This window comes from Schistocerca nitens, chromosome 3, assembly GCF_023898315.1.
Source record: "Schistocerca nitens isolate TAMUIC-IGC-003100 chromosome 3, iqSchNite1.1, whole genome shotgun sequence".
Taxonomy (NCBI): Eukaryota; Metazoa; Arthropoda; class Insecta; order Orthoptera; family Acrididae; genus Schistocerca; species Schistocerca nitens.
The window spans coordinates 792,962,583-792,987,895 of record NC_064616.1 but is presented as its reverse complement, the minus strand read 5'-3'; the positions used below and the strand labels follow the sequence as shown (position 1 = coordinate 792,987,895).

Sequence of the window (25,313 nt, the reverse complement as noted above, 5' to 3'; positions counted from 1 at the left end):
GCACCCTAAATGTGCGCTCTGCCATAAATTCGCGAAGAAAAAGGGGCAGCCGACCTCGAAAGCCCCAAGAGAACAGTGTGCGGAGGATGCCTGTCCTCCAACAGGTATCGTATGCTCTCTCCAGATCAAAAAATATTGCTACAGTTTGGCGTTTCCGGAGAAAATTGTTCATGATATAAGTGGAGAGAGCAACTAGATGGTCAACTGCAGAACGATGCTTTCGGAATCCGCATTGGGCAGGTGTTAAAAGACTGCGGGATTCCAGCCACCACGCTAAACGGTAATTCACCATACGCTCCAAAACCTCACAGACACTACTCGTGAGAGAAATGGGGCGATAGCTAGAGGGGAGATGTTTGTCCTTTCCAGGTTTCGGAACAGGAACGACGATAGCTTCCCGCCATCGTCTGGGAAAAGTACTGTCGGTCCAAATTCGATTATAGAGGCGGAGGAGGTAACGCAGACTATGGGTTGATAAATGCAGCAACATTTGGACGTGGATACCATCCGGTCCTGGGGCGGAGGAGCGAGAAGAAGAGAGTGCATGTTGGAGTTCCCGCAAGGAGAAAACAGTATTGTAGCTTTCGCGATTTTGATAGGAGAAAGCAAGAGGTCGCACTTCCGCTGCACGTTTCTTCGGGAGAAACGCTGGCGGGTAATTTGAAGAGCTCGAAATCTCAGCAAAGTGCTGACCCAACGAGTTAGAAATTGCGACGGGGTCCACTAATGTATCATGCGCGACAGTGAGCCCAGAGACCGGGGAGAAACTAGGCGCGCCTGAGAACCGTCGAAGCCGACTCCAAACTTCCGAGGAGGGAGTGAAGGTGTTCAATGAGCTAATAAAGAATTTCCAGCTTGCCTTCTTGCTATCGCGGATGACACGACGGCATCGCGCTCGGAGCTGCTTATAGCGGATACAGTTGGCCAAAGTAGGATGGTGACGGAAAACGCGGAGAGCACGTCGCCGCTCACGTAGTGCACCACGGCATGCCTCGTTCCACCAAGGAACTGGGGGGCGCCGGGGCAATTCGGAGGTGCGTGGTATTGAATGTTCCGCAGTTGTAAGAATAACGTCGGTAATATGTGTGACCTCATCGTCGACGCTGGGAAAGTGACGGTCATCGAATGTCACTAGAGACGAAAAAAGTGTCCAATCGGCTTGGGCAAACTTCCAGCGTCGCGGGCGCATGTAGGGCAGTTGAGGCTGCAGTCTAAGGACACATGGAAAGTGGTCACTCGAGTGTGTATCATCAAGGGCGAACCATTCGAAGCGCCGAGCTAGCGGAACAGTACCGACCGCTAGGTCCAAATGAGAGAAATCTGTCGTGGAGGCAGACAAAAATGTAGGGACCCCAGTGTTGAGGCAAACTAGATCTGCTTGGTGGAAGACGTCTAGCAATAGTGAGCCACGTGGACAAGGATGTGGAGATCCCCAAAGCGGGTGGTGGGCATTGAAGTCCCCAACCAGCAAATAGGGGGGTGGAAGCTGACCAAGAAGATGAAGGACATCAGCTCGTGCCATTGGTGTGGAATGTATACAGTACAAAGAGAGAACGTGTATCCAGAAAGGGAAAGACGGACGGCGACAGCTTGGAAGGAAGTGTTTAAATGGATTGGGTGATAATGGAGCGTTTCATGGAGAAGAATCACGAGTCCTCCATGTGCTGGAGTGCCTTCAACAGAGGGGAGATCATATCGGACGGACTGAAAATGAGGGAGAACAAAGCGGTCATGGGGACGCAGCTTTGTTTCCTGAAGACAGAAGATGACCGGCGAGTAGTATTGTAAGAGGATCGACAATTCATCCCGATTGGCTCGAATGCCGCGGATATTCCAGTGGATAATGGACATAGGGTGAACAGAAAATGGAAGAATGTGACCAAGGTCGGTGTCAACTCAACGACTGCTCTGAGCTTGCGACCGACAGCATGGAATGGCATTCAGCCGAAGGCAGAAGATCCTGATCCATAGGTTGGTCAGGAGCAGCTCCTGCCACCAGCGACCGGCCGGTTGATCGGCCGCCAGCAGTGCGCCTCGGCGACACGGAAGACGGCCGAGGGCGACTTCCGCCAGGTGGTGCTGTAGATGGGACACGCCTTGGCGGAGAAGGAGAAGAACTGGGTTTCTTTGTAGCCTTCTTGGAAGTATGATGTTTAGAGGAAGGAGGAACCGATGGTTGGGAAGTTGCGGTACGTAAAAACTCGTCACGAGTATGCTCTTTTTTCGAAGTCTTGGTGTCTGACTTTTGGGCCCGATATTTAGCAGAACTCGACGAAGGGTGAGCCAGAGAGTGGGCAGGCGAAAGTGGTGAGGTTGAACGGGCGATCTTTGCGCTGGCCGATCTGACGACCGTGGCACTAAAGGTGAGGTCGCAAGTCTGCGTGGCCGCCTCCTTTGTTGGCCGAGGAGAAGCAAGGACAGTGCTGTATTTTCCTTTCTGAGGCACGGCGGGCTGTCGACTGGCAAATAATTTTCGAGCAGCAAAGGTCGACGCCTTTTCCTTTACTCTAATTTCCTGGATGAGCTTTTCGTCCTTAAAAACGGGACAATCTCGAGAGGAAGCAGCGTGGTCACCCATACAGTTAATGCAGCGAGGGGATGGAGGTGGACAAGCACCCTCATGGGCATCCCTGCCACACGTAACACATTTGGCCGGATTGGAACAGGACTGGCTGGTGTGCTTGAACCGCTGACACCGATAGCAACGCGTAGGGTTTGGGACGTAAGGGCGAACGGAAATTACCTCATAGCCGGCTTTGATTTTCGATGGGAGTTGAACTTTGTCAAATGTCAAGAAGACAGTGCGGGTTGGAATGATGTTCGTGTCAACCCTTTTCATAACCCTATGAACAGCCGTTACGCCCTGGTCAGACAGGTAGTGCTGAATTTCTTCGTCAGACAGTCCATCGAGGGAGCGTGTATAAACGACTCCACGCGAGGAATTTAAGGTACGGTGCGGTTCCACCCGGACAGGGGAAGGTGTGTAGTAGTGAGGTACGCAGCAATTTCTGTGCCTGGAGGGCACTGACTGTTTCTAACAACAGGGTGCCATTCCGTAATCTGGAACAAGACTTTACAGGACCTGCAATTGCGTCGACACCTTTCTGAATAATGAAAGGGTTGACCGTGGAGAAGTCGTGACCTTCGTCAGACCGAGAAACAACAAGGAACTGTGGCAACGATGGAAGAACTGACTGTGGCTGAGACTCAGTGAACTTACGTTTGTGAGCAGACATAGTGGAAGGTGAGGAAACCATTGCGGAAGAATGCCCCATGATTACCGGCGTCTCCAATGGCGCGCTCCTCCCTTGTGGGGGCCCTCTCTGAGGGCACTCCCGCCTTAGGTGATTGTTCACACCTCAGGTCACACCTCCCGACAAACGGACGGAGGGACCAATCGGCACTTTCGGAAGGTATCAGCTCGGGTAATCACCCCTCCCTGGGCCTGGCCGTTACCAGGGGGTACGTACGTGTCCTACCTGTCTACCCGGGGCGGGGAATTACGCGTTACCCCGTCACTGGCTACGCATGGAAGTGCGTGGGTCGGCCTTCAGACACACACAGGGAGGAAGAAAGAGAAAGGGAAAGGAAAGAAGAGAGGTCTCAAACGCCGCAGCGGAGAAAAGGGTAGAGAGAAGAGGTAAGGAAAAGAGAAGGACAAAGGAAGGATGAAGACTTACAAGCAAGGAAGGCGAAGAATGTGGTACATTTACAAGCGTCCGTCTCCAGACGTAGGCACAAACCATACCCCCAGAGGGGGAGAAAGGGAAGGAAAGAGCCAGAGGTGAGGGGGGGGGGCGAAGATGGGGGATGGGGAAGGATGCGGAAAGGGAAGGTATGCAGCCCAGAAAGGAAGGAAGGCCACATCAGCTCGGGGTCCCGTGCTCACTACGCACGTATCCACAGTAGAGTTGTGGATCCCCTGGGGGGTACTGAGCCTCTGTGGTCTACTTCACATAGATCATCAATGTTACCTGAACTTGCCACTATTTTGCACAAAGAATGGTATAAGATTCCTTTGAAGGCCATACAAGACCTGTATTTATCCATTCTGAGATGGCTGGAAGCTGGTTTGAATACCAACAGGTTTCCTCAACCATATTAGGAATGGTAAAATTGTGGTGCTTTCATATTTTAGTCCATGAAACTTTTGTCCAAATCTTGAAATTTCCCCTGAAAATGATAGGTTTGACAGAAAATGACAGGTCTGAAAAATGTTTTCCCGTCAGATTCGCTCGGCTTTAAGTCTAGGAAATCTGATTACTTAAAGTTGCTGATAAAGCCTACATGATGAACAAATATTCTATTTGACATACAAATTGCTTATCTAAAATCTTCAGTGGCGTTTATGCTCTTGTTAAGATTTGTCATTTACCACTCTCAATGTATTAACAAACACAGCTTAAGTGGGCACACCAGAGAATATGAAGTGTATTATATAAAATGACACTGCACTGTGACCATCTTTTTTTCTGCATGAGAGGCAATTCTTTGAAATTGCAGCAGCAAACTGCTATTTTCTTTGTACCACTTCCCCCCCCCCCCTTGCCCCCACAACAGAAACGTGACTGCCTCTGAGAACAGCTACTGCTGTCATCCATTTTAAAAAACGAAAACTAAAAAATGTTCTGCTCATTGGACCATCATAAAAAATGGTAACACTATATTTAATTACTTTTGATTGTGTTTTTTAGGAGAGAGCAATGTTAAAGACAGAGCTTGAGCTAACTTTATGAATGAGTTCACATACAGCTACTCAGGTGTTTGTATATTTTGCATTTGTGACTTTCACTCACTTTCATATTTTCTAGCACTTTCCTTTGACACCACGTGGAAATGAAATTCCCTCAAGTTCCATATTTCAGCTGACTTATCAAAGGATTATTACTATAATTGCACAATAATATTTTTAAATTGGTACTATTAGGTGCCATAACTAAATGGCTACAGTTTCATTAATTAACTGTTATTCTGAAAATAACAGATTCCAGAAATAGTATTGGGAACTGGTGGCGAAATACCGCTGCTTCATCCGCTAATGTGCAGACGCACTGAATATGCACAGTCCCGCAACACGGATTTTCTTTTTCTTACGTGCAGCCCAACAATCCTAGTTTCCTCGCAAGTGTCAGAGTTTACTACATTTCTTTTTCGACTCACCTTTCTCTACATTGTTGACCACTGTGACTGAAATAAGAAGAAAACGAAAATTAAAAAAACAACATATTTCCATGTGGCACACAACATAATAATTGACACAAGGCTGTTTATGTAAAGAGGCTTAAGTGTGAAACAGAATAAACTGAGAAGTATACATGCTATGTTGTGTGCAAAAGAAATGAGCAAAGTGACTTTTTTACACACATGGATTATAAGGAAAGCATCTGGGGAGGAGGAAGACGGAGAAATATCAAAATTGACAGTAGTAATTTAGCATGTATAAAATTCTTTCCCAGTAAAACTCATTACTTACTATATTCAAAGCTGCAACTAACTTTACAAAGAAGAAAAAGTTCTTTCATCATTCAATTTGCTTCTACTATCCTTTCTTGTAGTAAATGGTACCAAATGTGGCAAATAAAAGTAGCTGTAAGTACCAGAAAGAACTCTTATTTATTAAAATTTGTTCTACGAACAGTTGCTATTGTTCAGTTACCTACTGCATGCAACAATGAAACAGTAACACTTCCCGTCAAAGGAAAGTTTGATATGGTGGAGTTTAACACCTTGTCAACAGTGGGGTAACTTAAAATGAAGCACAAACTCATTTGACAAGAATCTGGCAAGGAATTGTTAACGCTTTGTCTGACTGACCATTACAGCATACACAGAAAGAGATTTGGGGAAACTCATGATCTTAATATGTTCAAGTGGAGATCTTGACTCTACGTATCCTGAATGCAAAGTCATTTTCTTAAGCACTGGACCATCTCACTTGGTTCCCACCACAAACAAACGGTTACTCATCACACACACCGAAGTTTATCAGTCAGCTTCCCTCCCATTTGCAATATAGTAAGAGTACTGTGTGACAACTTTACAATTCTCATTCTCGTTTTTACATTAATGAAACCACAGTTTAGTTAGAATGAGATGTCAAGTAAAGGCAACATTCTTCCCTGTAATACTTAATTCTTAGTTACACAAACAGGTTCAGGTTATATACTGTAGAAATTTGAGCGGCTAACAACAGCAAAATGCAACAGACATTAAAAGGGCAGAGAACTCAACACAAAATGCTACCATTCATGGCCAGTTTTCAAACAGTCTGCAAATTGGAAACGTACAATTATTATGACTAAGAGATGACATAAATTTGTACTGACTCAGTACAATCCTTCACATTGTACAGAAACGGTCTTGCACATAAACAAATCAAAAGTTGTGTGTGAATTGAAGGTGTAGAGGGGGCAGAAGGGAAGGGATTACTGATGTCAGCTGCATCGGGACATTATGCAGAATCAGAGGTGACGAGTGTAAATGTCTACCGGACTGGGATCTCCTGCTTACTAGACAGGTGTGTTAAGCACTGCACCACCTGGGACATCGTGTTATCACAAATGCACAGACACACTCAACATGCCTCATAGCTTACACGCACTCCCACCGAGCTACGCCTATCTGCAGTCCCTGTCTGTTTCCTCCATGCTTGCTACTCTGAGATTCCCGTAGGTCAGACATACCTCTGCATCCACACTGAGGAGAGTGGATTCACTACACATCTGGGTGAATCAATTATATGAATACATGGTGTCTGTTCCTTTGGACATGTTCAAAAGAGCACACACTGTGCATTGATATAAATCACAAGTTCTCATACATACTGAGAGAACTGTTTTCACTTATTACAAAATTTATGCTATATCCCTGAAAGTAATAGCAATGGTTGGTTGGTTGGTTGGTTTGGGGAAGGAGACCAGACAGCGAGGTCATCGAGGTCATCGGTCTCGTCGGATTAGGGAAGGATGGGGAAGGAAGTCGGCCATGCCCTTTGAAAGGAACCATCCCGGCATTTGCCTGGAGCGATTTAGGGAAATCACGGAAAACCTAAATCAGGATGGCCGGACGCGGGATTGAACCGTCGTCCTCCCGAATGCGAGTCCAGTGTCTAATCACTTCGCCACCTCGCTCGGTTAATAGCAATGACCACACAAATTACTTGCAAACTCACCCAATTATTGTTTGTAGCAAGATCTTATACTACATTTCACACCAAGATTTCTAGATGTATTTAACCTAATGCATGGGGAAATGACAATACAAAGTGTAAGAATGATTAGCAATGTAAAAAAGTAATAAAAAATTTTAATACCCACATCCATCACAATGTCAAGGAAATATTTGAACACTATTATGTAATGCATTTTCTACACACTAAATCATTTAATTTTTAGGTTTCTAATGGATAAGTTTCCATTATGAATATCGCTGTAATATTAATTTCAATTTTTATAGGTCCTTTATCATCTTATTGTATGATTTTTTTCCAGGGAATATATTGTGACCCATCTCATCAACAATTAAAAAAAAAAAAAAAAAAAAAAAAAAAAAAAAAAAAAAAAAAAAGGGGGGGAGGGAGAGAGAGAGAGAGAGAGAGAGAGAGAGAGAGAGAGAGAGAGATGTAGTTAACCGAATATGAACTGAAAACTTCATTACAATTAAGCCTTTCCTCATATGCAGTCTTCTTAGTACAGTCCCCCAGGGACACAAATCAGAGACTTTAAAGACTGTTTAATGATGACAATGGAGGAAGTGGTTTAACACCCAGTTGCCAGCATGGTCATTAGACACAGAGCACAAGTTCAGTTTATGAAAGGATGAGGAAGGAAACTGGCCATGCACTTTTCAAAGGAACCATCCCAGCATTTGACTAGAGCAATTTATAGAAATTATGGAGAACCTAAATCTGTATGGCTGGATATGGATTTCAGCTGCTATCATCCAGAAGCGAGTCCAGTGTGCTTATAACTACACCACCTCACTCAGTCTTGACATTATAGTATGTAAAGTGCTCTTACATAGTTTAGACCACTTTGTATGCCGGGTACGTTTACTGAATAGTCTGTAGGGCACTTTGGGAGAATCTGAGAAGACAAGGAAGTTATTCTGTCAATTGCAGTTCATGTCCTCTGGTTCCTTTAGGGTTCCATAGAGCTTTACATCAAAGACTTTAAAAAATCATCTGGAAGTTTCATACTAAAGAAACTATCAAGGAAACTGCTTAGAAGCTGGCAGTATGACCCTGCTTAGAACCCTAAGTGTTAAATTTTGGCACTCATCTAAAAACTAATAAAAACTTGTTTTAATACAATATATTTACAAAATTTCTCAAACTCTGCAAAGTTTATAAGATCCAGTCAGATGAAAATGAGACAGACATGTGGGTAGGCCTATACTGCCAATGTTGTTTTGACTATACTGCACAAGTCTCACTGGGAAGCCTTTACACATTCTCCTTACAGTCCTGATCTTTCCCCATGTGATTTCCATATGTTTGGAGCTCTTATTAAAGATATTTGTGGCTGTCTATTTGCTTTAGGTGACGAGGTTCACACCTGAGTATAATCGTGATTCTGTAGGCAACTACAAACATTTTTCTATGAAGGCATTGACTATCTTGCCTCACAGTGGGGTAAACATACATATTAAGTTATGGCATTTATTTTTTAAATAAACCGTTTTACTTTTTTCATCTATCTCGTTTTCATGTGACTGCCCCTTATAAAAACAGCTTTGGCGTCACTACTAACCAGGAGGGTACTTGCTCCAACCTTGTTTTAAAACATTCAAGTCTGCATCACTGTGCTCTGCAGGCTGCCCAAACAACCTTGCTGCCCTTTTGCAATTTACATACAGTTGTTCTCTTGATGGTCTAGTAAGAAGATTAAGGGTCAGAGAGTGAGGGGTTGACCCAACATTATAAGCATGTCACACTATGAGGAACTTTACACCGGATGTTTGAGAGATGGATCCCCAGCCTTAGCACAGAGGCTGAGGATGGTTGTGTATAAAAAACAGTCATACTCCAGCCATGACCAAACAAAGGGTTTGTAAAATAATAGAAAATCTGTCTGCCTCCACTATACACCACTAAGGCACTTTAAAATGTTTAGAGCTCTTGCCTTGTGATGTTTCATACGTGACAGCTACACGAGTTTCTCATTTACGATCAGACCCAGGAACTTTACTGATCCCAATTAAACTAAGAGTAATGTGCCTCAGTCATAGATCAGTTTGACTAAAAACATGATGTATACGATTAAACCACACTTATCTGGGAAAAAATTGAAGCCTGTGTTTGTTGGCATAAATCTAATTTTCTTAATGCTAGTGGCAGTTGTCGAGCATTTGTTTCAAGAAGAAGACAAAGAGGATTGAAAAATTGTTCACAAGAAGAGCATCAAACAGGGTTCCTAACTGGACACTATGCTGTTGCCAGCTACTGCAAAAGGAGTAACCCTTAAAATGCTCATCTGAGGGACATCATTCTCCTGGGTATGTCGATCTGACGGTGCTTCTGAACCTAAAATACAGGATCACATCATAGTGGGACAACAACCCCAGAAGCCCCATTAACACAGCTGCCACATGAGAATTTGTCTCCATAGTGTGTCAGAGGCCTTTTCAACATAAAAAATTGCTATCAGTGATGACAACATAAAAAAGCCTTTTGTATTGTTTCCTCAACAATCATTGGGTTGTTAAGTTTATAGCGGCATCAACGGAAAACCACATTTACGGCCACTGTGAAGTTTTTTGTTCTCTAGAACTCATACTAAGCAGCTGTTTACCATTTATTCCAGCGCCTTCTCCATACAACCAGTATGCAATAAATACTTGGGCTGGTGCAACACTTTCCAAGTTTTAGTAATGTGATCATGATTACTTCCCTCTAAGAATCACAGTATTGTATCTCAGGTTCTGTTAAAAGAAGAAGAAGAAGAAGAAGAAGAAGAAGAAGAAAAAGAAGAAGAAGGCGGCATGGGGAGGTAGATTTTTCACTCAATATTTTAAATATTGCAACATGTCTAGTAAACTTTGTCTGGCTCTTCAGTGTTGCAGGAGCTCTAATCCAAACATGTCCTCTCAGTTAATTCCAGATTCTGCTTGGGTGTAGGAAGGAGCTCATTTGGCATTAGATGGAATTTGTTCAAAGTATTTGAACATTGTCTGGGCTACAACACCCAGAGTAATGCTTACAGCACCATTCCTGAATGGCCCCTGCAGTACACACATTGCCTTACCGATTGATCCTTCGCAGTGATTCCCATACATCTGCTGATGATTTAAAACAATATACTGCAAAAATTCCTGCAAGGACTACAATAAAACACTGCGTTTTTGCCCAAGCTATGTGAAAGGCCGCCAGATTATAAGCAGATAAATTACACTGAAACTCTCAGTGACGGCTGGTTTGCACTCCTTGGACCATAATGCGAATGGTCGCCTCCCATGTTTACAGACAACTTCACAACAGACATATCTGCAACCCTGCAAATGACAGTTACAATTTCTACCGTGTCCTACATATTGGACATTTGTTAAAATACAGCCAAGCCGCTGTAAAGAATCCAGCTGGCTTTGTTTAACATCCATTTGGGTGGCTTGGAGGTGGGTGTTTATGTACCTAGCAGGTAGACCCAAATGAAAAAGTTGTCATTACAGAGCAAACCCTTCTCCACATCTCCAAGAACAGCAACAGCTAGTATATGAGTGTGAAGCTGCAGGTCCATGGGTGTGGACGACTTGTTAGCAGTGCTGAAACTTGTAGCTTTCTCAGTAGCAACTTGAAATGCAGTATCTTGTCTCCAATCCCAGTTCTCTCAATGTTCTCATCCACATGTGTCACAAAGGACACCATTTTTAATTTTAGTAGTTAAGCCTATTTTAATATCCCATCCTAGGATTGAAATCCAGTGTTTCTGAGCTACCTTTCTTGGATTTTCCACCATTAATAATTAACTTCCAACACATGATACCACAATTTTCCCCCTTCATGCCATGCTAACATCTGAAACAACAAAATGATCTTCCTTTAGAAACAGTTTACTTACTTTTATCCATAATTTCTCCATTTCCTCCTAATTCAACAAAATCTGGTTTGTAATGCATAAACTATGGTATTAGATGGAAGACCCCCTCTGCCTGCATCCTTAGTGGGGGCCTGTCTCACCACCTCCTTTGGTACACCCCCGATTGCTGTATGGCATGGTGTTAGACATTTTGAATTACTGAAAAACAAACTAGAAGAGACTTCTGAAGTAAACTGGGCATACTGTGTACAGATTTAGACCAATGTCAGAGAACACACATTGATTTAAGTGACTCCCAAAACTGTATCTGAGCACTGAGTAATGGCTTCTACACCTTACCTTTCTTGCTTATACATTCAGGCTCATACCTTACATTTCATCAGCACTATATAACTCCTATCACCCAGGAATTCTATTCCAAATACCTAATTTTTACACTATTGCCCAAAGGTTTTCAAACACCCTGAAAGTAATAAAAGAAAAAAAAAAAGGTAGTTACCTGATTCAAATATGAATTAGCTCTATTGTTTCCCCAGTGTCAGGCTCAATGTAATGTTAAAGAGTAGCATTCCACATTTTGAAAAATGAAATCGTTCAAAACATAACTTTCCATTGTTGTGCTGTTCAGGTTCCAAGCACTGCATGCCGCTTATTTTGTATTGTGGAGACATAATATAATCTTTTCTCACTATATAGAGTTCATAGAGCATCTACAAATCTTTGAACACAGTTACAAGTAAGAAAGGGGCCTGTAGTTATGCATGAGATATCAAAGAGTGAACTTCAGGGAGTTCTCAGTGTAAACATCGATAATGGGATGAAGAAAGGAGTTTTCAACAGAACAACATTCTGCAATTGTGTCTTTATGTGCAGCCAGTCTTACTATGTGGCAAATAGCACGTAAAGAACATATCTCCTTGGGATGTGTCTATTATACCTTGCAGAGGCATGTGAATAGTGGCCAGAATATGGACCGACCTCTAAACGTAGACCAAAAGTCACATCAAAGAGTGGTGACAAAAGTATAGTAATCACAAGCTAACGTGACTGCTTCAAAACAGCACCTGTTTCAGCAGCAGACCTCAAACATAATAGGGGAAAGCTGGTGAGTGTAAGTACTGTGAAAAGACTTCTTCAGGCACTGAACCTTAATGGGCATGTGGCAGCTAAGAAACCATTGCTGACTGCTATTAATGGGCAGAAGAGGCTACACTGGACAAGACAACATTAAAGTTGGACAGTGGAAAAACGGTGCGTTTTACTGAAAAAGCCAAATTTGAGTCTTTGACAAAAAGCGATGCACATCTGTTCGCTGGTTGCCAGGTGAATGAATGTTACACCAAAGTGTATTTACAACATTAAACCATGGAAGGGATTCCTTTATAGTCTGGGGATGTTTAGGAGGCAGTAAGACTGGTGACCTTGTACATATAAACGGAACAATGAAGAAAGAGGATTACCATCAGATTCTACAGTATCATGCAAAGCCATGTGGCAAGGGATTTGTCCTACAACAAAATAACAACACTAAACACACTTCAAAACTGTACGGAGTGTATTTGGCAAATTTAGAAAAAAAGAATGAACTGAAAAATATGATCTGGCTGCATCAATCCCCACCAACTGTACTCCTATTGAACTGCTTTAGGATCACTTGGACAGAGAAGCTAAATGAAGGCCTATTACCAACGTTCATTACCTCTGGACCTGACTAAAAGACGAATGGCGGCATATTACCAAGGAAATCCTGATGAAGCTAACAGCAAGAGTGCCTCGCATATGCAGAGGAGTGATTAAAGCCAAAGGAGGCTACTTTGAGGAGAGTAAAATTTGACTGCATGTATTTAGTTACAATAAAAGATCATTACAAATCTGACTTGTAAGTATTTCTAGCATTCTGGTTCCAATTTTCATTTTTCTCAAGGTCACTAATGTTTGAAAACTTTTGAGTGATAGTGTACATGTGTTTGAAAGGCAGAGTACACAAAAGATATCAGACAGAGGACCTTCCAGTCGAAGAAAGGCACTCCATGCCTGGCAGAAGCACCCTGAAAAATGTTTTCTTTAATTTTTTTATGATTTTGAAAAGAAAATAGAATGAATTATCAGAAAGGTTGTTAACAATTCCTTGCTCCATCCTGGTCCATCTTTTGTGGCAGTTCATTTACCATGACGTTAAGGCCTAGGAGGGGAGGATCCTGTGAGGAAAATAAGTCATATGTAAGTTGTTTTGATCCCAAATGTGAGAAACTGCAGTAGCTGTTTGGTGTTTACGAAGCAGTCACACCGATGTCATGAACACAATTTTCTGAATGCTGTTTCCATCATCTCATTGTGGTAACAAATAGTATTTTTTTTTTTTTTTTTATTTCTCACCATATTATACACAACACACAGGAATGATTACTTTACAGTTTGTACAGACATACCGTATTTACTCGAATCTAAGCCGCACTTTTTTTCCGGTTTTTGTAATCCAAAAAACCGCCTGCGGATTAGAATCGAGTGCAAAGCAAGCGGAAGTTATGAAAAATGTTGATAGGTGCCGCCACAACTAACTTCTGCCGTCGAATATATGTAGCGCTACACAAGCATGCTTTGTGGGCACAAAGATAAATACTGGCGCCAAAACCTCTGCATCAGTAAATAAATTTTAAAAAAAAGGTACAAGACGAGCTTTTTTTTTCTCCGCCCCGAGTTTCGACCACTGCATTTTCACACATTATCCAACGAAGTAAATACAAATTCCGTATTGTTCATCTTGGAATGTAGCAGAATTTCAATGTACTACGAAAATCCGACTGGCAAGACTGTTAGGGATGTTTGTCAATATGGCCAACTCTACGTTCCGAGTTTTTTTCCTACCCGTGAGAAGAGATGGTTGCTAATAGGAACCTGATGAAATGTGAATCACATACGAATATAAACATTTTGCCATGTATTCTTTCGTGTTTGTTGCTATCTCATTTAAATCCTGTCTGCGTAATAAACTACGAAACTAGAGTGAGACAACAGCAAACGCGGAAGAATATACGTATCGTGTCATGTTTATATTCGTATTATTCTTATGCCTAATAGTGATACAGGCAGAAATGAAGCACGGCAACTGACTAGATTTTAAATGTAAGATGACTAATTTCTGTGCAGAATTTGATGTACTAAAGAAGCGGCCGCAAAGATTTTCAAACGGAGGAAAATTTTCGCAAAACTCTCGTTCAGAACATGTTCTACCATACGCATGTTCTATCATACGCATTTGGTTCTTGTTGATCATTATCAAAGAAAGCAGCAGTGTAAGTAACAACAAATAGCAGTCTCTTGCCATTGTTTCGCTAGTGAGACGATTCCTCTTTTTTTTTTTTTTTTTTTTTTTTTTTTTTTTAAGCGGCGGTAGCGCGCACAAAAGCAAGTCATGCCGCGAGCGGCGACAGGCCGTAAACACGCACTATCAAAATGCGACAAACAATGCATTACACAGTACAGTAATGCATTTTCAGTTTAGAGTGACGTAAACACCTATAACAAAGAAAACGGCACCTATCAGATCAAAGCAAAATAAGCAATCGATTCAAACCAGACGAAGCACGTGAAAAAGGAAGGGTACCCGTATAAATACGGACGGAGCGCCTGACGCATAGCAATGGCTACCTGGTAAAGCTTAACTGCTAAGCTTACGACTCGAACCAAACTACTGTAGCTGTATAGTCTTTCATTCGACCTAAATTGTGTCTCATATTACAATGGACCAACTTTGTTTCGATTTGGAGGTGCGGCCTAAAACTTTTCTCTCCCCTTGAATTTCGAGTCTCAAACTACAGGTGCGGCTTAGATTCGAGTAAATACGGTAGGCATGCTTTCCTTCCAAGACACTTAAGAGAACTAGCATCACAATTTCAAAAACTTAACTTCAAGTACGACTAAACAGTCTACTTTGCAATTATTCACATAATTCAGCAAATACATTTATTTCATGTATATTATTTCCAGTTTCCATACTTCAGAGGAGTGTAACAAATCATGAGCCCACAACCCTATTCCTTCCTCCCTACAACCTCCTGATATGATCAATGCCTCCCCTCAAAGGCATTTGCGTGTTGCTCTTGTCCAGTTGCAGCAGTGATAAAAGCTGCTTATTTTATAGTTCTCTATTGTTTGTGAAATTCTCCTGTACATTACACCAATTATGCCTGCAACTATCTCTTTTTTAGTTCTCTCTTATGTTTACCTTCCTCTCCTGTTTGTCACTTTGGGAAACGAAATGAACATGAAGTTCAATCACCTAAATACTAAACTTATTTTCAGAGAGATTTAAGATTTTTTTTATATAAACTATAGTATGGTAGAGTCAGTCAGATGATACAATATCTACGTCCAAACTGAAGACTACAGAGTTTAACTCCAGCTGCTTGCAGTTTTTTTCCTTTCACCTATAATCTAACACACACAATTAACTGTTTGCATGAACCAAACAGACAAATTATCTGCCATTATTCCAGAAATGTCTAGGTCATATAGCTAATCTGACTAATAATATCTGGTGCTGCAAAAGTAGTCTTTCCGGCAGAGGCCCAAATCTCAACACAAAGCCATCAATGATTTTCTCCTCCCCCCCCCCCCCCCCCCCCGCCATCTCCCCCCCCCCCCCCCCTTTTAGGTTTCCGTACCTCAGTCAGTAAAACATGGAAACCTTGTAGGATCACTTTGTTGTGCATCTGTCTGCCAAAACTCTTTCTCAGGAGAAGGTAGACGTAGCAAATTAATTTATGTCACACACCAAGGCCTACAGTCCCTTGTGGTGTGCAAAATTGAAGCGTCTCAGTCAAGGCAAGCAAAAGATGCAGCCATTTATGTAACCTAATTTGGTACTTGCAAACTCACTCATCAAAACTTATAGAGTACATCTCGTTGACCTAGAATCATGAAATTTGGAAGCAGCAAGGTTTAACAGCAGAAGTACAGGGGTTTAAAAAAAAAAAAAAAAAAAAAAAAAAAAAAAAAAAAAACCGGAAAATTAATTTGTAATTATATCACATGAAACAATATTTCTTTTGTCATTTGTTATTCAACTTCAAATTTAAAACACACTCTAAAGTCTTTAAATTCCTAGGTTCAATATCTCTTAAGTATCAGTGTTCATAACAGGCAAAAATCATTGAGTTTCTCTGTTACCAGGATGGATGAACTGTCTATATACATAATTAAATTTGTATGAAACCCTCACAGTGCAAGTCCTACTCGCACCCGGCAATTTTTTTTAAATGCAAGCATGCACACTTCTCTGGTGCAAATGCACTATTAATTTTCTGAAGCAAGACAATATTTATGTGTGAAATATTTAGTTTTGTCCCTTAGTTTGCCGAGGAATCAAAATCAGTTGGCACACTCTAGGTGCTGTAAATTTGCAAATCGTCTGATCCACACTTGTGGGGTTGCACTTTCAATACTTAAGTAATGTGCTGCTGTAACTCATTTTCCGTGTCACTGGTCACTCATGTGAAGTAGAAGTATGGCCTTGCCTCCGACATTTATGATGGTTCTGTAGTTTGCAAGTGTGTGTGTGTGTGTGTGTGTGTGTGTGTGTGTGTGTGTGTGTGTAGGGGGCAGGGGGGGGGGGGACATACAGTTAAATGAAAAACTCATTTTACTATATTTAGAAAACACCAGTGAGTTTGCTACTAATTGAAAATTTGACGTTTCTTCCAGTTTTTGTATACTACCTTTGCTATGCCTAGAATTCCAAACACTTTCAGTTTCATTGCTACAGAAACTCTGCAGGACTATTACAAATCTTGTTACTGCACATTGCAATACCTTTCTGGCAATTTCAGTTATTGTGTCTTCTAATTGTTTGCTCTTCTTTATTTAGATGCCCTTTTGCAAAGCTGCTGTGCATTAGGAAGCTCCAGCTTTTCAGATTTTTTAAGTTTACAAATAACCTGTTTTCACATCTTTGCATACTAGAACGACTTCTCCAATTTCTTTTTATTTTGTTCCTTGACGATCACATCTTTGTCACAATGACTACACATGCCATTACATTAAATGAATGGTCATTATGACAAAAACAACAACAATGATGATTACAACAATAATGTGACTGTAGAAGATCCTGACAACTGGCAATTGGGAAGGTGGCACTAAAGCACGATTGTTAAAAAAGAGCCTTGGCATTAAACTAGAATGATTTGGAGAAAAAAATATCCCAAGGGGGAACTAACTATCATTTTTAGTTGGATGTTAGGTATTCCTGCAGAGGGAAAATGCCACCAGAAGCATCCATTTCCACATCAATTTTTCATTCATTGTGTTATTATTGTGACGACAACTGACCTCCACATGCCCTATCCACAGAGCCTACTTTACACTGACAGACAGGCAGGTCAGTAAAACTATGGACAAACTTGAATGCTGAATTACTGAACAGAAGTTGGGTGTTAGAAAGAGGGAAAACTACACAAAACCGCATAGCAGCATATTGTATCTACCACATAATAAAAAGAAAGATGTATTACAGGCCACTGAGGATGCTTTACACATAAAAGAATTGAAATACATATGACAAACAAACTGCCTTCAATTCGCTGCATAGACAGAACATACCTCCAAAAATTTGTAGCAACTAAGGGGGGCAAATAAAAAAAAAAATAAAAAGAGAGAGAGAGAGAGAACTTCTTTTATACTGAATGGGAACTGTGGCATCCATAAAAGTGGCACAATTTTTGATGTGATAATCAACAAATTCACTGATTCCCATTCTCTGCAATCCCATATTTCTCAAATGGGTGGTATACTGATGGATGACGAGTTGTCACAAGTATCCTCAGGTAAGAGAATGGCACTTTAACATTTTCCCAGTGAATTAAATGATCGAACCCGAAATTTCTTTGCTCACAAAAGTTCCATTTTGCTTCAAACTGAAGCAGTACATTTGCATTCAAAATCGTCGCACGAGCAGGTTCTGCAAACAATGGAGGAAGATATGCTCAGAAGAATGTTTTGTACATCCCAAATGGATCACAACACCAGGAAAAGACATCATTCCAAAATCTCTAGGGATATCTTCAACATTAGAGAGCTAACAAGAAGAGTGAAAGACTAGGCTGTCAGCCTTAGCCAAAGTAGTAGGTGACATCACGAAAAATTAGAGGATTGCTGGATGGATACCTTTATTGAAGACATGAAACACTTATAAGTCTGCCCAGATGATAAAGTGATCTCAGAAAGCCATCTTATGGGATTTATTTCAACAAAAATGTTTTGACATTTTCACCTAAGTGGTGCTCTTCAATTTCTCAGTATTTCTGCAAAGGTCTCTCAGGAATTTAGCAGGAAAATGGCCATCTGTTTATTCTGTCTTCCTACGAGTACAGGGAACTGTACCCATTAACTAATAACAGAATTAAACATGCTCATGCAGTATTCTATGAAAAATTGAGCAACAGTTCTGTGTTTTATCTTTGGACATGCCTTTCTGTTGACACACTATTAGCATAACATGCTGATTCTACAAGTAATCATTCCAATGAACCTTGTTTGATATCGCAAAGCAATTTCTCCCTAACAAGTAACACGAAGCTACAAAATCGGAGACCTTGCAAAAGCAAGGCACTAAATATACATGATTATTTTGATATGTTACTATTTTATCACTGATTTAAGGGCATGTGTTAGGATTCAAATGCTTGATACCTTCTAAATTTACACTGTTTAGTACCAAACTTTTACAGTCTTGACATTTTGTTATAACTTCCAACTTTTTCAACAATCAAAGCAGGTAACCTGCAAGGGACACGTATATTAACATTCGTCTCTACTGTAGTTGGGATTTGACTTTATTCGCTACAGTTTTTTACTGTCTGCTAGCAGAATATGCAACAGCTAAAAGTGGTTTTAATTCTGTCAAAAATTTTATAATTCCCATCACAGGTAGGTGACTTGTCCACAGAACAAACAAACACTTGTCAAAGTAACATCTAACAACTGCTTTTACTTATTTTATTTTAATGTGGTGACTTTCTAGTTCATGTACTTTCATATTTGTGCTGCATTATCAAGTAATACAAAATATGCCAATTTTCAGGATTTTGTGAAATGTCTCGAGATAAAACTTTGCTACAGTATTACTGAAGATTTTTAACTGTATATTAAAGTAATAGACCTGTACCTATGCTTCAAACCTATTCTCACGATTTCCTAGTACTGGTTGCATACCAGGATGAGCAATTATCCTTTACGCCATTATACTTCATAGCTTGAGGAAAAACTTAATCTACAGCTCAAATAACATTTTTTGTCGAGGCTTTCAGAGCCAACCACCGACGTATTGGCTGTCGGCTTTTGTCTCAGGATTTTCAACCAATGTTCAATTTTCCTGATGTTTTGCCAGTATAAGTGGGTAACAATGTCAAAGGTATGACTTCTATTGCTAGTCTGTCACCAGCTTTTACGATGTCAGCTTTGACGTGGCCAGCCACTTGTGCTGGTGAAACATCAGGAAAATTGTTAAACGTCTGCCAAAGATCCCCAGAGAGACACTAAGAGGTAATATCTCATCTATACTACTGACCATTAAAATTGCCACACCAAGAAGAAATGCAGATGATAAACGGATATTCATTGGACAAATATATTATACTAGAACTGACACGTGATTACATTTTCACGCAATTTGGGTGCATAGATCGTGAGAAATCAGTACTCAGAACAACCACCTCTGGCCGTAATAACAGCCTTGACACGCCTGGGCATTGAGTCAAACAGAGCTTGGTACAGCTGCCCATGTAGCTTCAACACGATACCACAGTTCATCAAGAGTAGTAACTGGCATATTGTGACGGGCCAGTTGCTCGGCCACCATTGACCAGATGTTTTCAATTGGTGAGAGATCTGGAGAATATGCTGGCCAGGGCAGCAGACCAACATTTTCTGTATCCAGAAAGGCCCGTACAGGACCTGCAACATGCGGTCGTGCATTATCCTGCTGAAATGTAGGGTTTCGCAGGAATCGAATGAAGGGTAGAGCCTCGGGTCTTAACACATCTGAAATGTAACATCCACTGTTCAAAGTGCCATCAATGCGAAGAACAGGTGACCGAGACGTGTAACCAATGGCATCCCATACCATCATGGTGGGTGATACACCAGTATGGCGATGACGAATACACGCTTCCAATGTGCGTTCACCACGATGTCGCCAAACACTGATGCGACCATCATGATGCTGTATACAAAACCTGGCTTCATCCGAAAAAATGATGTTTTGCCATTCGTGCACCCAGGTTCATCGTTGAGTACACCATCACAGGCGCTCCTTTCTGTGATGCAGTGTCAAGGGTAACTGCAGCCATGGTCTCCGAGCTGATAGTCCATGCTGCTGCAAACGTCATCGAACTGTTCGTGCAGATGGTTGCTGTCTTGCAAACGTCCCCATCTGTTGACTCAGGGATCGAGACGTGGCTGCACCATCCGTTACAGCCATGTGGGTAAGATGGCTGTCATAGTTCCATATTACCCTCCTGAACCCACCAATTCCATATTCTGCTAACAGTCATTGGATCTCGACCAATGCGAGCAGCAATGTCGCGATATGATAAACCGCAATTGTGATATGCTACAATCTAACCTTTATCAAAGACGGAAACGTGATGGTAGGCATTTCTCCTCCTTACACGAGGCATCACAACAACATTTCACCAGGCAACGCCGATCAACTGCTGTTTGTGTATGAGAAATCGGTTGGAAACTTTCCTCATGTCAGCACGTTGTAGGTGTCGCCACCTGTGCCAACCTTGTGTGAATGCTCTGAAAAGCTAATCATTTGCATACCACACCATCTTCTTCCTGTCGGTTAAATTTCGTGTCTGTAGCATGTCATCTTCGTCATGTAGCAATTTTAATGGCCAGTAGTGTACAAATTACTTCTGAGGAAACTCTTTTCTGACATAAGCCAAAGCTCCCTCTGGCTGTAGTGTCACTATTCTCATTTTTAAACAAATAGGCACTTCACTTTTACAGAACCTCAACCACGTTGGACATTTATTTTATCACACATTCAAACCAAACAATAAAAACAAATCATATTCAGATCATCCACAAAAATCATGACCTAAAGAAAGCAGTTCGTACTGTTCTTTGGACTGCATCTGAATGAAACCTGATTTCATTCGTGGTCATCACATATTGCACACTTGACAAATATATTAAACAGTCTGTCACTTTCTATGACAATCTTACCCAATGTAACCAGCATGCATGCAAGAAAAATAGTGTACCATAGTTACTTTGAATCTGTAGTTAGGTGTGGCATAACCTTTTAGGAACCCACAGGAATCGTGAAAAGAATACTGACCTTGCAAAAATCACCAATATGTGCCATGAAAAGAACAGAGTGTCCTGTCCACTGTTAAGGGATCTGAATATATTAATTGTTCTATCCTTTTATGTATATGAACTAATTCTTTTTAGACATAAAAAATAGCAAATAACCAGTAACCCCCCAATTCTTTAAATAATTGAAGACAGACACACTTGCACTCCATATTAAGCAAAGGAAAGTTTTTCATGCATCTCAATGTTTATGACATAACTCCTGAACTGTGTGTGTGTGTGTGTGGGGGGGGGGGGGGGGGGGGGAAGAAGGAAGGAGGCAGTGAGCAAAAGTTTAGCATAGGCTTGTTGCAAGTTGGTAAGTGTGCGTGCTCATTCTCAAATACTGGATGCACATGTCTCAAGGCAGAATTTCTCTTTGTAAAACCTTATTGCGTTAACCTATACTTCTTAATGAGTAATCTTAAATTACAAGTTTATGACAGCATTTTAAATTATTTAATAATTATGTGAAACACTGAAAATAAAATTTGTGTTGCCTTTGGAAGCTGTTAGATAGGAAACCTGCAGTCGGATCTGGGATAGTTAAGATTTCCAGCGAATAAGGAAAAATTCCTGCTTCATAGCCACTGTCTATAGTCCTTTGAGTGAACTCCACACTATATGGGAATGAAAATTTGTAATGAACTATAAGGCAAAATTTTAGGTAGGACAGTAGTTTTCTGAAGAGAAAATTGTACATCATGTTAGAACATAAGTGCTATTACTTAGTAGAGGCGTTCTTGAATGTTTGTCATTTGCAGAGGATGCAGCCAACAGAACTGAAATGCGTAAACCTGCAAAATATTTTTTAAAGAGTGAGTCAGTTTTCCAGTAGTGTGTGAAACTGAATGTCATCTTATAATTAGATTTTACAACAACAAATACCATAGAGCTAGACTTCATAGTATATCGTAAACTCTTAACTTGTGAGGTACTTATTCTGGGACATAGTTTGTGTGGTAAAGCCTACCAGACTGCTTTACTTATTTCCCCAGATTTATAGAAATCTCAAATCTGATTGTGCAGAATAGTATTTAGTGACTGAACAGCAACTAATAAAATACTATATACTGACATAACTATGTATGTATGCTTTGGACAACTTGCTTTAATTCAACATAAAAAATTACGGGAAACTAATTCATTTTGACTGCAATCTTTGTACTAAGTGAATTAGCAAAAATATTAATTTACTGCATATTTAGAGTCGAATGGGAGCCGCTCAATCAAGAAAAGCTCGACATATGATAATGTAGTTTGTCTTTGCATTTTTACAATAATCCAAGCTTTGTTACCAATGATGCAGAACAGCAATGTTTTTTAAAGAATACAAAATGTGTGTATAACATTCACAGCTATCATTTTGTCATAAAAAAGTTCACTTATCAATACACATGCCAAACAACTCAAAGAAACAATACTATTATACTGTAACCAAAATAATACAGTACATATTTTTTCAATAAGGAAAACTGCTTGCACTTCACAGCTGTTCAGCATATTGTTTGCAAAGTTCTTTTTTTCATTCCAGACACTGAATTTTTACACAAAAAAATGAATGTCTCCCTCTTCTCACAATGTTCACATAACAGCTGGTTTTCCTCTTTTCAAGCTTTGCTTTTAGTGTGTAAGTATCCATTTCTTCTAATACCCCCAGAACTCTTCAAATACATGCCTGGACTTCATGATTTATTTTCATGTCATGTCATTCAGTCTTTTCAGTTGAGGTTTGACAATAGATTTGGCCAGGTTCTTAATGAAATCAAGCCAATTTGTCTGCAGTTATGTTTGAAGGGAGCTATATACCATAAATTAGGGGTGACCAAGATTTCGGCTTGCGGGCCATGCCCGGGCCCGAGTGCCAAAGTGCTCAGCCTCGCTTCACATTTCCCCCACCTCCTCGCCATGCTGTGTGAGGGGGAAGAGGGGCAAACAGCAAATGTACCCAGTACGGCATTTAAATTGCAGTAAAGTTTTACTGTATTGGACTTTTTTTTAATTTCAAATTCCTCAACATAGATCTCAAACAAAATAAGTTTTCAGTATTATTTATTTTTGGCGTACCGAAGGCGCAATACAATTTTTATCCAGTACAAACTGTCGGCATAGGAACAGATGAGGCAATTTCACATAATTTCACATTCAAGTTGCCACCTAATAGTGACTTATTTAGTTTCATAATCGAAAAGTGATCTTTCATACAAATATGTCAATCTAAATATTGTAGCACTTTTGGAACCTCATTATGGAGACTTGGAAAATCTACATGAGAAAAGCAATGTAGACATCCGGACAGTTTTAACATAAAAAGATTTTTAATTAAAACCAGAATTACTGTGCAGCTCAATCAGTTACATCAGGACATGCAGAGGGGCACTTTCAGCTGAAACAGCAAACGATCTCAAAAACAGCACAGAAACAGATGTAAGACTCACAGTGTCCTCATAATACTTATAAAACTATCACTGTAATTCTTGCAAGGACATAATGAATTCTTCAAACCTCACACTTTCTTTAACAACACTGAGCTTAGAGAACTGGATTGTCTTTGTCAGATTTTCTTTTTTAATGTATCTCCATCAAATTGGAAAAAATTTACCTTGCAGTGTCTTATTGTGGGCACTGTGTGGTCAAGTCCACTTAAAAAGCAAAGCCTGCCATTTATTCCGGGTGTTCCCATTTTCGTTCCTGCACTCCTTTTTCCTTCATTAATTCAACAATAGCGAGATTTAAATCAAAAAATCATTCCAGGCATGCCTCTTTTCTTAACCAATGTACTTTGCACTAATATATGAAGTCTCCATAATCTTCATTCATTTCCACTGAAAACTGTTGCAACTGACAATGAAATAATGGATACAGCTTCAGAAATTTTACTATTCATATCATCAATTTCTTCAAGTGCTATATGCCTGCACATTTAGCACAAAGTGTTTCTTAATGTACAGAACTATGAATCCTGCCTGTCAATCATTTTAATTTTTTGCTCTTTTACTGTCATCTAAAAGTTTTAAATTCTTCCTGTATGGTACAATAATCTCATTTCATATCAAATAAGAAGTATCCGTCACTTACGATGTTCGAGAATTCTCATCCCTCTCTCCATTAGTCCCACTCATTGTACAGGATTGCGATGACAGTTCGCCAGACTGCCCTGTGAACGACTTTCATACCACGGACGAATAGAAAAGGGTAAACACTGCTGACACCATGATTCTGATGAACTCAAAGTTGTGCTGACTGCAAAATGCCACACCACAATACTACTTGAAATGCTGCACTGTTCTGGGTACTTCCGAGAAGGACCGAGAACAGCCAACTGACAGGCCAGGCCTTGGCCCGCCTGCGGCCCACACACGCTGAACTTGTGAAGTTTGGCCATGCTGTGCACAGCCCTACTATAAATGAATTGACAGCACTAATGTCCAGAATCTGGTAGAGTATTGCCAGCATTTCTCATCCAGAGAATCTACTCCTCCCTTAGTCAGTTTAGAATTTTCTAACATCTCCAGTTTCTAAATGGTGGTGTGAACAGATACCTCATGATACATAGATGATAGAACAATCATTGTCTTGTTCTTTTTTTTTGGCACATACAAGACTACAGCCTTGCCTTTTGTAAATCCAAATAGACAGAAACTACTTCCTCTGAATTTACTGGGGTGGATTCACTTTGTATCTCTCTTATTTTGCTTCATTGTCCCTACACCAGTCAGTCCTTGGTCTTCATGATATCCACAAGCTCTACAGAAGAAAACCAATCATCCCTTGTGACATTCTTATATGTTCCTTGTATAGGCTCCAATAGGCGTATTGGAGATTGTCTTTGTTTTGAGAACCTTCCATCTTCTTCTGAAAGCATATCTCCATCAGAATCTTTAACAGCATGGATATAACCATTCTGTAAATATC

At 40.6% G+C, this 25,313-nt stretch overlaps 1 protein-coding gene across 7 annotated transcripts in view; it reads right to left on the bottom strand.

Annotated features, from left to right (window-relative positions):
• Positions 1 to 25,313, bottom strand: part of LOC126248810 (palmitoyltransferase ZDHHC20-B-like) — a 344,143-nt gene that overhangs the window by 259,197 nt on the left and 59,633 nt on the right. For 6 of the 7 annotated variants that reach the window (XM_049950220.1, XM_049950217.1, XM_049950213.1 and 3 more), the window contains exon 2: positions 5,161 to 5,187. The exons of the other annotated variant lie outside the window; for it this stretch is intronic. In XM_049950220.1, coding sequence (XP_049806177.1) covers positions 5,161 to 5,187 — 27 coding nt within the window. The remainder of the gene's footprint in view (positions 1 to 5,160; positions 5,188 to 25,313) is intronic. 7 annotated transcript variants of the gene reach the window in all.